Source organism: Protopterus annectens, chromosome 3.part0 (genome assembly GCF_019279795.1).
Source record: "Protopterus annectens isolate FY-2018-M chromosome 3.part0, PAN1.0, whole genome shotgun sequence".
NCBI lineage: Eukaryota > Metazoa > Chordata > Ceratodontiformes > Protopteridae > Protopterus > Protopterus annectens.
The window spans coordinates 1,929,222,269-1,929,237,268 of record NC_056731.1 but is presented as its reverse complement, the minus strand read 5'-3'; the positions used below and the strand labels follow the sequence as shown (position 1 = coordinate 1,929,237,268).

Sequence of the window (15,000 nt, the reverse complement as noted above, 5' to 3'; positions counted from 1 at the left end):
GCTATGGTCTTTATCTTAAAACTGTAACTGATGGATATATCCCAGTAATTATTTTTAGATGACCAAAGTAAAACAGTCCACCATGATGAAACAAGAGAATTTCCAAAGTCTATGCTAGAGAGAGACACTGCTGTCAGATTTCCAGAGTATTATCTAAGCAAATAAATCCTTGAAAACTCTTTTGAAAATGACATGATCTACTAAATTAAGCTGCGAGATCTCACTAGACAGAAAGAAAGGTTGTTGCGTACTGTAGAAGAGTTAGTGGCTATGTGTTATACATTATAAAAGAGTTAGTGGCCATATGTTACATACTATAAAAGAGTTAGTGGCCATATGTTGCATACTATAGAAGAGTAAGTGGTCATGCATGCAGCCTCACGTAAATTACTCAAAATAATGTCACCATTCAAGACCCAAAAGACATTGCAACATTTTGAAGTGAGTTTATTTCTTTTGAGGGATAAATACTACCCATTCTTAAGAAAGAAAACAATGATACTGTGAATGTAAATTTTCCTATTATCATTAAAACAACATAAAACGAGTTTCTAAAGTCAAAGGTGCCAGACTCAGCTGTTGGCAAAGCAGAGCACTTGGGATGTTTAGTGAAAGATTAAAAGGCAATCTCTTCCATTTCCTTGCTGTTTTATTTCAAGAACTGTTACTGATTAGTTATGTGCCTGAGTTGTGCAAATAAACACCTTTTGTACCAGTTTTTAAGAGAGGTGATATTTTGAATTTAGAAAGGTGCAGGCCTATAAGTGTAACTTGTACTTTATGAGCTCATGAGAAGGTGCTACTGAAGTTCTTTCCTCCTAACATAATAGAGCCATCTGATTTAAAATAACATGGATAGCTAGCTTGTAAATACTGTACTGTCATCTTAATGTAGATTTACAGTTCTGTTGATACTGCATATATGAATATCTCAGATGATGCAATTTATATAGATTTAAGAATGGTTTTTGATATCATCCTCCATTACAAAATTATTAAAGAGTTGTTATTACATTAAATTAAACCATTTTCAAATATTGGATTTTCCTTTTGTTGAATAATATCTTATCCAGATTAGGAATATATAGTAACCTAACAAATCATAGGCAACTTCTGAAGGTTATACCTTAAGGCTTTGTACTGGGACCAGTATTGTTTACCCACTTTATGAGGGTTGGGAGGGTGGCCTAATGGTTAAGGTGTTTGCCTTACAAACACAAGGTGCAGGGTTTGAGTCTCACAAGGGATAATTGGCTAGGCTTAAAATGGCTCGCAAGGGCAGTTAACCTAGTGATAATCTATGAACCTATGAACCTATGAACCTATTACTTTTATCAAGGCCTATGCATTGTAGCAAATATGGTTATAATTCTAAAATAGTATTAATCTTAACAAATGCTGGCTATCATTTAGTTTGATATCCAAACAGATGGGTTGTTTACATGAGTATCTTCACTGTATTAAGTGTAATATAGGGAAATGTACTGCAATGGACTTTGGCCATGATAATGTACTGCAATGGACTTTGGCCATGATAATATACTGCGATGGACTTTGTCCATAATTATAAGGGAAAATTCTTATGTTGGCAATAACAACTTAATTCCCATAGTGATTTATTGTAAGGACTTGGAGGTCTATATTCCTAGAAATCTGTTCTTTGATATTCAAGTTCAGATGGTTTGTAAAACATGGAATTATGACTTTAATCATGGAAATAATTTCATCTGTATCAGCAAAGGTTCAAGTTCCAATTTATGTAGCCAAGATCCTATAGATAGGAGATATATATATATATATATATGTATATATATATATATATATATATATATAGAGAGAGAGAGAGAGTTCAAGATGATATTTTATGATATTTTATACAGACATACAATGAAACAAACAAGTGCCTTGAATATGTTCAAAGGGCAGCCACCAGATATCTATTCTTTACTAAGGGTTCACAGTATGGCAAAGAATCTCATGATACTGCACTGCCGTACTGTTAGGGGCAATCTAATTAATGTTTAATGACGTGTGCGTACCAAAAGCATTACTTCCCACTTTGTTAACTTGTTAGTCTTGCCCAAGCCACTCAAAAATAAATAATAATAATCTGCTGCGAATGAAGCAAGGTAGGTCATGGCTGAACGCAAGGAGATGTCAAAAGCCACTCAAAAAGTAAATAATAATAATCTGCTGCAAATGAAGCAAGGTAGGTCATGGCTGAATGCGAGGACATGTCAAAAGCCACTCAAAAAATAAATAATAATAATCTGCTGCGAATTAAGCAAGGTAGGTCATGGCTGAATGCGAGGACATGTCAAAAGCCACTCAAAAAATAAATAATAATAATCTGCTGCGAATGAAGCAAGGTAGGTCATGGCTGAACGCGAGGACATGTCAATGCCAGGTGGTCTAGCTTATAGAAAAGTCTCTCAAAAGATATTACATTACTCTCCAGTCTAAATTAATTTAAATCTGGGCTAGACAGTTATAATACAGATACTAAGCAAATGACAAATAGGGCTGGATAAAGACTCCACAATCGCCCTTACATGGTTAGAGCCAGTAAAGCTGAACATGTTGAAATTGTAATCAGAAGAAGAAATTCCTGATTCACAATGTACCAACCAAACCAAAGCACTGCTGCATTAATACATATCCATGTATACACCACTGAGAATGCACCAAGTAAACTGAAGTACAATTGCTTTTATATCCATCTATCTATAATCTTTTTTTGCCTGGATGCTATTTATATACTAGTGTCTGGAATTCTGAGTTATAACTGTAGTTGTATGGATTTATATAATAGGCAGTCGGTATAATGCAACATTGATAAAAGAACAGCACTTGATACTGGGGGCCGCAGCGCTGAGGTGGTCTTGTGATACTGAGTGCCACTCATGACAAGTGCTACCAGAACATGCAAGATTCATGTCTATTTTTCAGAAAGCGACGTGCCTAGTTCTAGTCGTGGCCCTTCCTTGTGTTCTTATTTACTCTTTTATCAAACAGGCCATGTGACTCCATGTATTCCAATGTATGACTGCACATACTTTAGGCATCCATTGCCATTTATCTCATTTTCTGAACATCTCATTGCCCTTGGCTGTTGGCATTGAATGAGTAAAATAACCTAGTTGTCTCTGCACTCTGAAACTGAAAACACAACTGAAAAAGTAGTAATTACCAAGAAAAATAATGTTTAATGTGAAAGAAGGTTGTGTATTCAAGCTAAGAAATACTGATATTTATCAGACTTAAATATGTCATATTAAAATTTCAAAAATGTTACCTGGTACGTCGCTACAACCCTGCAATATTAATATGATTAGGTAATAATTAAGACTGCAGCAGTAACAATCACTACAGAGACTTCTCTTACATAATGCACATTGATTCTCATATTTTAATCTTTGAGCACATCTATCCTCCCAGCCAAACCCAGGCCAAACTGGTAAATAAAATCCTGATTCTTTTTTTTTTTTATCCTGGGTATCATTCTGTTAAGATACCATCTTCTTGATAAGATGCATTTTCAGACAAAAAATAAACTTAAGGGAATGATAAGGTGCACATCATTTTGAGTTTCATCTTAGATGCAGTGCCTGTACTGGACCGTGTTTTTTTTTTTTTTTGCTCTACTCCCATACTCTCAAACTTGACAATAGTAATGTTCAGTTTTTGGAAGGCCTTCTGTCTATGATGAATTATTTCATTTATTTATTTTATTTTATTTTGCATTTGTTGACCGGGCTAGACCAACTGGATACATGTCCATTTTCAGTCGAGGCCCGGGGAGATAAGCTCCAATTACACTATTAATTCAAAGAGAATAAAACATTTAATACATTGTCAATAGAGATTAACGTCAATAACTTGAGTACAAGGTTTACAAAAACAATACAGTATTACTAGAAACATATTTACATAGGAAGGGTTTGACAATTATATAGAACACTAGGAAAAAGAACCGATTCAAACTAATAATTATGGTAGTTTTGAAAGTAATGCTCAAAGTGAAAAAAACAACATGAAGTTAGTATATATACAAAGTGGAAACACGTGGTCTCAGCAAGTTTATCATTACAGAAATACGTATTCTGTGGTAGTTACCCGAAGAGGCGAGACTGGATATCAAAGTAAGGGGGCTTACTATCAAAATGTAAGGGTATTGGGAGGAAGGAAAGCAGTAAGGCTATACGGGGGGGGGGGGGGGTAGTCTGGATTACTACATGGGCATAGCCATTGTGATTTAAGAAGTATTTTTAGTTGTTTTTTGAAGAGTGGTAATGATTTAAGTGATGTTAGTTTGCTGGGAAGCCTATTCCAGGTTTTCCCCACAGAATTAGAGAAAAGAGAATCACCTGCTTTGCTGTAAGACTTCTGGATGGTTACTAGTAATTTATCCGCTGAGAGAAGGGTAGTAAGATTTTTGTAGGGGCAGATGAGGCTACATAGAATAGGAGTATGACTTGGATGATACAAAATCTTATAGGTGATAATAAGTTGTTGAGATTGTAGCTGGTTTTGCAGTTCTAGCCATCCTAGCTGTTTAAGATTTTGACAATGGTGGGTTCGAAATGGGGAGCCAGTGGCAAATCTGGCAATGTTGTTATAGGAGGTTGCCTGTTTGTTAAGGTTGCTTTTGGAAAGATTAGTATAAATGGGGGAGGCATAGAGGAGGGTAGAGATAAGATGGGTATGGGCTATGGCAGTTCTGGCTTCTGGGGTAAGGAAAGGTTTTATCCTATAAAGGGAACCGAGTTTTCTGTTTACAATTTTAATAGTTGAGTTAATATGGGAGTCAAAGTTCAGGTTGTGGTCAATTATTACACCTAAAAGTTTGGTGGTTGGGTCAGGTGATATAACAGTACCATTGTTAGATGTAACTGTGAGGTCTATTGGGGAGGATTTTAGTGTTGGAGTAAATAACAACAATTTTGTTTTTTTGGTGTTTAGGAGAAGACACCATTGAAGGAACCAGTTTTCTACTAGGTTAAATACAGTTTGGTTTATGGATTGGAGTTCGGATGAAGATGAAGCAGCACAAATTAGTATGGAGTCATCTGCATACTGTATGCAGGTAGCTTGAGGAAGATTTATATTTAGATCGTTAATGAAAATAGAAAAAATTAGCGGTCCCAGGATAGAGCCTTGAGGGTCACCAAGGGTAATAGGGAGAGGTGAGGATAGGTGATTGTCCCAATGGACAGCTTGCTGTCTATTTTCTAAGTAGGACTTGAACCACTGTAGTGCCTGTGTGTCAAGTGAGAGTAATTCGAGTATGTTTAGAAGTGTCTGATGATTAACCATATCGAAGGCTTTAGAGAGGTCCATAAAGAGTGCAGAGGAAAGCATGTTGTTATTACAATGTTTGTTAATGCAGTCAGAGAAGAATAAGAGAGCAGTGGTAGTACTATGGAAGGGCCTAAAACCATGCTGGCAGTCAGCTAGTAGGTCATTTTGGAGAAGGTGATCAAGTAGTTGCTGGTGGATGCATTTTTCCATAATTGTAGCTAAAGGAGAGAGTAAGGCTATGGGGCAACATTTAGAGAGTTTGGTTGAGTTACCACCATTGTGAAGTGGGATAATGTGAGAGATTTTCCAGAGAAATGGGATGGAGCCTTCGGTAATGATTCTATTAAATAGGATGGAAATGGGATAGGCAAGTACTTTTGCTGCAGTTTGCAGGTATTCAGCTGGTAGGAGATCAGCTAAGGGGGTACATGGTTTAAGTTTGTGGATTAAGGTGTGGATAAGGGATGTAGGAACTGGTTTTAAATGAAAGGTAGGGGGTATCCTAGGTAATGAGGATGGGAGAGTTGAGCTAACAGTTGGTAAGGAGTTTGCTAGAGATTGAATGGTTTCAGTAAAAAAGGTATTGAAAGCATCAGCAATCTGGCTGGGACTGTTAAGGGAGAGACCTGATGGGGTTGGTGTCTTGGAATGGACTGGGTATAGAAGTATATTTATAACTAACCAGAAAGTTTGTGTTTTTTGTTGATGATTTTCCTGGAGTTTAAAGTAGAAGTTTTTTTTTATCAAGAAGTATTGATATTTTTAGTGGCATTTCTCAGCTCTTTAATTTTTTGATGATCTTTTGGGTTTTTAGAGTTTCTCCATTTAGATAAGATTTTATGTCTCAATAAGATTTTATGCCTACTGTCTTTAGTGAGCCATGGAGCAGCTTTACTTCTAGTTCTTATAGAGCGAGTACAGGCATGGTATTCCAGGATTTGTAAACATTTAGTGTTAAAATAGGTTACTGCTTCCTCAAGTGGGAGTAGCTTTAAGGGTGACCAGTCACAGGCTTGAAGCTCAGCTTGGAAGCTTGCTGGATTGAAATCTTTTTTGTTTCGGGCAGTTTTAAAGATAGTCTGGTTGGGAATAAAGGTTTTTTGTTCAATTATGTAAGTAAGGGAGTGGTCACTAATATCATCAGGAAGGGTACCTGCTTTATATGAGAGAGGATGGGTATTTACTAAGATCCAGTCTAAGATACTTTCTTTGCTACTGGGTTTATGGATTCTGGTTGGACTGGTAATTATTTGGGAGAAGCTATAAAGGTTAATATGGGTTGTAGGTTTGGATGAGGTACAGCTATTCCAATCTATTTTAAGATCACCAAGTAGAATGGTTTCTTGTGGGAAGGATCTAGAAAGCCAGCAAAGGATATTTTCTAGGATGTTAATGTTATTGCCTGGAGGTAGGTAGGAGCATATAATGTATATAGATTTACTAGCATTGATCTGTAGTTTGGAGATAAGGATTTCAGCATGACTATGTAAAGGTAGTTTTACATCTAAAGAAGTAACATGTAACTTAGATTTGTACAGAATTGCTACCCCTCCACCCTTTTTGGTTGTACGGTCTAATCTTAAGATATTATAGCCAGGTGGTATAATTTCTTTGTCCTTTGTTACTGGTTTGAGCCACGTCTCTGTTAAACATAGGATATCAAATGAATGTATGTCTAGCAGAGTGTGTAGTTGGCTAATTTTATTGTTTAAGCTCTGTATGTTGAGATGTGCTATGAGCAGAGAATTATGGGTGCTTGTGGGGGTGAATGGGGTGTTGGATTGAGGTAGGTAGGGGTTTATTGGGGTATTGTTAATTTGTCCTGGGTTGGGATGAATGTCACCGTGAAGTAGAGGGTGTTGTTTCAGACTATGTGTAAACCTCAGAAGTTTACAGAAAATGTTTTGTGACTTCCTGGCTTGTAGGTAAGTAATATGAGCTACCCTGTGAAACTTTGGTAAAAGGTAAATGGAGGTAGCTGTTATGTTAGAATGGCTTTGCAAGTGTAGCTGACTTAGTAATAATGTCTGCTTTAAAGGATGGTGGGACTCAGTATAGTGTAGGTTTTCAAATAAGGTAAGAATATAGGGTACAGATAGAATGGGTAGTAGGAGAAGTAAAAGAGACAGGTTAATAAGTTTTGGTTTGTAAATTAAAGGCATAATAGTGGTGAAGACAGAATAGAGTTTAAAAATGTAGGGCCTAATAATGAGTTAGTTTGGAATGAGATAGTATTTCAGGGGTAGTAGAATGATAAGCAGTATAAAAAATGGGTGTGTGGGATTTAATTGTGTAACGTGAGTACTGGAGTGCTAATGGTTAACAAGGGAAGGGGTGTGGCCTGATAAGTATAAATGTAGGAGCAGTGGGGGTGGGTGAGAATTGGGGGTAGGGTAGGGGAGCAGAGTGAGCCCACAGGGTGAATGGAGTGGGTAGAGCAGGTGAAGGAAGATTCTGCAGAGACAATCTGTGTGTAGCAGATTTCCTGAGGCACTATTTGTATTTACAGGTGAGTAGGGTGTGATAATGCAACTATTTGGTAGTTGAGAGATAGATTGAAAACTGAGAGAAGTATAGCTGGATGGAGGGGGAAAAAGCCCTGAAGAATAGTATAATACAGCAGGAAGATTGGAAAGTAGTCAGAGATAAAGTATGGGAAAAGTGGGGTAAAGGATGCAGCACAAGCCTAAGGTTAGAGTGTCACCTAGTGGACAAAGAGTAAGGTGCAGCAATAGGTAGCTGTAGCAGAGATAGCTGATAGAGATGGCTTAGATAGTAGTCAGTGAAGAGAAGGTCAGTATTTAAGGGGTAGGGAGGGGTATGGTCGCTGGATTCCTGGCTGTGTCACTAAATTATGTACAACACTAGATAATTACAAAAAAGTTCAGCTTATCATTTAGGTCTAGGGAAGAACATACCTTCTTATTCACTTTGGAACCTGGGAAATTGTGCTAGTTCAGTGGGTTTCTTTGGGTTGACACTGGAATGTCTGAGAATTAAATGGAAGGGGTCTTTAAAGACGAGGCAGGTAGGTTCCCAATTCTTAGTGCAGTAGAGGAGGTAGAAAAGTTTCTTATTCACTTTGGAACCTGGAAAATTGTGCTAGGGCAGCAGGTTTCTTTGGGTTGATGCTGGAATGGCTGAGAATTAAATGAAAGGGGTTCTTAAAGACCAGCAGGTAGGTTCCCAATTCTCAGTGCAGGAGAGGAGGTAGAAAAGTTTCTTATTCACTTTGGAACCTGGGAAATTGTGCTAGGGCAGCAGGTTTCTTTGGGTTGACGCTGGAATGGCTGAGAATTAAATGGAAGGGGTCCATAAATAAATACATGACCAGAACCAAACAAATATACACATGCATCTATTACACAGTTGGTAAAAATATAGCTAATGTAGGTTTCTGAGAATGTACCTTACAAAAATAAAAACATATTCTTGCTACTACATTCTGCAGCTTTTACTGTAAATTGATACATTAGAACATAGCAGGTCTGGAACACTAGCAGGAAATGTCATTTTGAATAAATGTAATCTATGAATCTTCTGCAAAAGGTAAATAATGTTATGAACATGGTCCTGCAAATGTCTGACTAAGGCCTACTTCATATGGAGATTAAGCAAGCCTGGCAGAATGCCTGATCATGTCTGATGCATAAAAAAAATAAAAATACAAGCATAGAATTGAGTTTCAAACTCTACCCAGAGCTACAGGTACTTCTAAACTTGAAAGCAATCTATAATCAGATTCCTAGAGTATAGTTCCTTTTGCCTGGTAAATGCCATATTATATCACATGATCAACATGCACTCACTGCTTATTGTTCAAAAGGAGCAAAATTCTGAACTAGCAAAAACTGCTAATTAGGCTCTTAACAACGTTCCTTGTGGAGAGTATTCATGAGGTAATTTCTGCAGTAAAAAGAAAAAAATGGAAACTGACACTTTGCCGTTTCAGTTATAGTATTTGTTTTGATTTAATCCTGCATTGCTTCAATACAATAATATTTGTTTTGATATAATCCTGCATTGCTTTGATACTTTAGCCACAATTACAATGATTTATGCAAAGGAACTATGTGTAATTATTTTATATCAGTAGTGAATAAAAATAATAAATCATTTTTGACATTTAATACAGTTTTAGTCCACAATTTTTGTGTCATTTAAAACATAGTCATTGATTTCTGTTTTTAGATTTTAGAAGGGCTTTTGAGTGTGTATCACAAAGAAGGTTGTTGAAGGCATTAAGGGATTGATATGGGTGCGGATATTGTAAAATATGCCAAGGAATGGCCAGAAAGAATAAATTCATAGGTGTAATTCATAGGCTAATGACCACCAGGGTCTTTATAAACCTAGCCATGCAACTCAACCCAATTGCATTTCCTGGTAATATGTGCCTCTTGTTTGTGTGGACATTTTTGTTAGGAGGGGTATGTTAGGAGGTTGTTATTGCAAAAATGTTATATGGGAGGGTATGTTAGTTAGGGAATGATTGCTGTTGGCCTCAGTCTAAAAGAAACATGGGAGCCAGCCCAGGGATGAATTTATGATTACCCATCCAATGTTAGTTAGGGAATGTTAACTGTTGGCCTCTGTCTATAACAGACATAGGGGTCAGCCCAGGGATGAATTTGCAGTTTCCCATCCAATGGTCAAGGTTACATCTGAATAGGGCTAGGGATGGACTCTGCTTCATATGGATGGGGAGCCATCCACAGCATGGGGATACTTTGAGTCACATATCAGTTTCGCAAGCATGCTCTGTTTATTTTTTTTTAATTTTATTTATTTAACATTTGTTTACTGGGGAAGTCTGACTAGGAATGAAGCCAATTTTCAGTGGAAGCCCGGGGAGAAACACTTTAGACACATGTCTTTGTAGAGTGGGAGGAAACCGAAACCAGAGCACCTGGAGGAAACCCACAAGAATGTAGGAAGGACATGCAGACTCCGTACAGAAAGCACCTCAGCCGAGAATTGAACCAGAGAACCTCTTGCTGTGAGGCAACAACACTATTGCTGCACCACTGTGCCATCTTGTTTATGTCACAAGCAAAGTTCAAGCCTCTGGATCTAGTAATTCTGATGCTGTTCATTTTGCAGATGTACAAGATCTCCATCAGGGCTGAATCTAAGGATGTTTTATATGCCAAGCACAGATCACCTCTCAACAACCTGCAGGAAACCAATCATAGAGACAGGGCTCTAAGGTGAGCTGTGTACGGCAGTTTGTTAATATCCTAAGAGTATGCTGGCAAGAGTCTGCTTTCCAAAGAGGGGGGAGTGGTAAATGGGGAGTCAAGCAGTGCTCAGTAGTAGGGCACATGCTGCTTAATAGCACTCTTACATATTTTACTTTAAGGGTGGAAAACAGATCAAAATTACTTGATGTTGATAGTAAGATATAGTGGGGACACAGGGGTAAAGATCTGAAAATCAACATGTAGAGGCTGAAGGATTACTTCAATGGATGGCAATGGAGTTTTAATGAGGAAAACAATACAGCAGTGCACTTGGGACATGATAAAACATGCAGACTGTGTGCTGAGTTGCTATCTCTAGATGTGGATTCTCCAGCAACAGGGGCTATAGGCTGTTTGATTAGGGAAACATCATTCTCTGTTGACAGGAATAGATGCAACATGGCTAAGTGATGCAGGAGTAACACACTGCAAGCTCCTTTGAACTGAACTATGCAACTCCCTTAAAAGGGAACATATCTGTGATGCTCAGAGGCCTAATTTACACAAAGCTACAAACAGAATTCTGCCGAGTTGTGAGTCACTGTACAGGTGGACAATGATAATTCAAAAATCACAATAGACTTGCATACTACACAAGGCCATGCAAAGGGTGTTGCACATTAAGAAATTCCTTATCAATACCATGCTATATTTTGACTTATATTATAAACCTGCTTGATTCTAGGACTATGGAAGTTATTGCACTGTTATACAGGGCCTCATTTGGAATATTTTATTCAGTTTTGAGCACTCCATTAGGAAGTGGATATTAACTTGGCGTGTGGAATGCACAAAATGGGATAAAGGCTAACCAATAGAAGGGGAAACAAGAAGGTATAGGAGCAGGATGGGAAGTCAAGGCTTTTCACGTTTCTGTAGTAAAGACAGGGTACAGAAAAAAATCAGTGGTGAAATGTGATGTCATGAACTAAAAATAAAAAGTGGGAGAAGGAATGGCAGAAAATGACATACTCCTCAAGCTAAAGGCAGGCTGTATATAGGGACATAAGTCTTTACAAAGCAGGAGGTGGATAAGTGAAATAGGCCCCTTGAGTGGGTGATGGAGTGCAAAATTGTTGAATGCATTAAGAACTGGTGGACTATGTTAAAAGGAGTTATATGGAGGGAAGTATGAGGGGTTATGAAGATGGGGCAGTTGAAAGTGGGGCAGTTGCAACAGTCAAAGTGGCTTGGCAGTTATTTAAGCCTTCTACAATCAGTTTTATGTATGTCTGTATATCAGAAATGAGAATCTTATCAAAATTAATTCCTTAATTAGATACAGTTTGATTCCTGACTATGTTCTCTTTCAAGGAGTACCTGACAAAAGAAACAAAACAATTTACTACATATCACTTACTCCCTGAAGTGGTCTGCTAGCACCCCAACAAGTTCTCCGATCCGATTCTCATTCTCTGGTTGCATTTTATGTAAACAGGCTGCAAAGTCATCGTTGTCCATGGTGTGGAACACCACCAATTGATCCCGGCCACTTGTCACACTCAGGCCTATCATCTGGAAAACACATTTGCTTTAGTCAGCATACCAATTCTAATTCACATAAACTCAGGAGAAAGAGAATGAACATAATAAACAAACATGCACTTTATATATTTCCTCTTCTCTTAAGTCAAGCATGACACAGCTCTGTAACTTAGCCATTCATAATGTTCTGAAATGCTGACCACAGGAACTAGACCATCTTCCTCTGGCAACATAACGAGACCAGGTCAATTACTGAGTGAGGAAAAACATGTTTTCCCTAATACAATGTTCTGTAAATTTTTACAACAATAATAATCATATGTGATGATTGCTTTTATAACTAGCTAACAGAACTGAATTACATTTCTCCATTTTCAGAGATGATGTCGCACCTTATGATAAACCTCTACAGCACAATATATATTTACTATTAACCAGTGTACGGTTATGGAGGAATTGAACATGAGTGAATAAACAAATGAGACATTTAAACAAATGACATATTTTCTTATCTTTATGTTGTACTAACAAACATGGAGATTCATAGATGGAAGGGAGCAATACCTTTCTAACAAAATAAACCTGTGTTCATACACACAATTGTTTTGATTACAGAGAAACAGAGTTCTCTAACATAGGTTCATAGGTTCATAGGCAGATACTAGGCTATCTGCCCTAGGGCATTTATAAGCCTAGCCAGAGTGTATTTGGCTTCCGCCTCCCTATTAGATTAGCCTACTGTGCCTCTGTAAAGTAGGTCACAGAAGGTACCCTTTTAAGATTAGTTTACTGTGCCTCTGTCTAGCAGGGACATGGGAGAGATCCCAGGGGTGAAGTTGCGATTTTCCATTGACGCGTCCAAATTTCGCTTGAAGAGGGTCAGCGAGGGGCTATGTCTAACATGAACTGGGATTCTATTCCAGAGTGAGGGGAACCTCTGGGAAATTAATCTGTCCCTCCAGCATGTCCTATTTATTTTTGTGCTGAAGTTTAGGTCCCTGGAGCGTGTAGCTCTAAGGGACTTGGATTTTTTGAGGTGGAGCATGTCCATTAATTCTGGGTTTGACATGGCTTTGTACGTCAGGCATAGATCGCCTCTGAGTAGGCAGTAAGCAACTGAGCAGAGCTGGAGTTTCTTTAGTCGAGCTGCATAGGACATCTGTTTGTAGCCCATGATCCTCTTGGTGAGGTACTTTTGGGGTCTCTCCAGTTGCTGCAGGTGTTGGGTAAGGTACATCCCAAAAGGGGCATTGTATTCAATTATGGGCCTGATGAGTGACGAGTAGAGGGGCACAATGACCTCTCTTGATCTAGATGCGAACCCTTTCATGATAAGGTGGGCTATATAGAAGGTCTTTCTAACCACTTTGGCAACATGATTATCAAAGGAGAGATTACTATCTACGTTGGTCCCCAAATCTCTAATTACTTCTTCCATACTTAATGGATTACCACCTATGTGGTAATTTGTGGGCACCTTGTTTTTCCCAAAGGGGATGACTATGCACTTTTTAGCCTTTAGCTTGAGGCCGTGACTCTGGCACAAAGCATCCGTCTCTGTGAGACCCTTTTGGAGGATGCTTGTGTCAGCTGGAGATTCGATTATGGCCCCCAGTTTGCAGTCATCTGCGAACTTTGTCAGCCATAATCCCCCTGTGTTAGCCTGAACCTCAGAGAAGTATATACCGAACAAGAGAGGTCCCAGAACTGAGCCCTGTGGGATGCCACTTGTAACTGGTTTGGATTCGGACATGGCACCTGCGATTCTGACCATGTGGGTTCTATGTCTGAGCTGGTTTGCAACCCATCTTGTGATATAGGGGTTGATATTTAAGCTGGTAAGCTTATTTATGATGCCCGAGTGGGGTATTGTGTTGAAGGCTTTTGCGAGGTCCAGGTAGGCTGTGTGAACTACCTTGCCCTCATCTATGCCTTTGGTAACTGTTTCAAAGAAATCAACTAGGTTTAAGAGGCAAGATCTGCCCTTAACAAAGCCGAATTGGGTAGGGTCCAGTGTCTGGAGGCTCCCAATGTCTTTGTTTATGAGTTCCATGATAATATGCTCCATAGCTTTACAGAACAGACTAGTCAGGCTTATGGGGCGATAGTTTCCAGGGTCCGTTGTGGCACCACCTTTGTGGAGTGAGACCACTGTAGCTGTACACCATTCTTTGGGTACGTATCCTGTAGTAAGGCTAAGTTTGAACAGTGACTCAATATGAGGGTTCAGTTCTTCTTGGAGCTCGTGTAAGACACAGCCTGGGACACCGTCCAGTCCCATAGATGCTGTGTTTTTTGCTTTGGAGAGGGCAGCTTTCACCTGTGCATCTGTGATGTCAGGGAGGTTACATTCAGTTGGGATAGGCATTTGCTCCTTTGGGGGGGAAGGGGGGGAGAAGTTTGCTCTGAATCTGTCTGCCAGGATGTTGGCTATGTCTGTAGGTTCGGTATATTTTGTACCATTATGCAACAATTTAGAGCATATCTGGGAGTTTCCACCCATGTTCCTGACATAACTAAAGAAGGCCTTGTGATTGTCTTTAGTGTCTAGGGCAATTTTTCTTTTGAAACTGGCCTTTGATGATTTTATGAGGGATCAAAGTTTCTTGCTAATACTGATCAGAGATGCCTTCCCTTTTTCGGATTTTACTCTGTCATGTAGTAGCTTCCTCCTTCTGTTGTATAGAAGCAATGCAACAAAAAATTTTCCTGAAAAAAATTGTTTTGCAAAATTTGCTTCATTGTTACACTCAGTATTCCTAAGGTGTTCTATTCTCCATTTTGGAATGCTACCTAATATACATACTTGAAGCCGGCACTACCTTGAACCATCTGCTCCTGTTGGCAGTTAGCATTAAACATACACTACCCTTTCAATGAATTAATACTTTACTGACTGCATTCTTTACATAGCGGCCAGTCATGATACTGACTCACATTTGAAAAACGTTTCCTCCTCCTCAGTGATCAG

At 38.7% G+C, this 15,000-nt stretch overlaps 1 protein-coding gene across 1 annotated transcript in view; it reads right to left on the bottom strand.

The window, feature by feature from the left end:
* The window catches only part of LOC122797191 (unconventional myosin-Id-like), a 2,023,191-nt gene that overhangs the window by 429,289 nt on the left and 1,578,902 nt on the right, over nucleotides 1–15,000 (bottom strand). Inside the window, exon 21 of the mRNA XM_044066013.1 lies at nucleotides 11,905–12,059. Within this exon, the coding sequence (XP_043921948.1) occupies nucleotides 11,905–12,059 (155 nt within the window). The remainder of the gene's footprint in view (nucleotides 1–11,904; nucleotides 12,060–15,000) is intronic.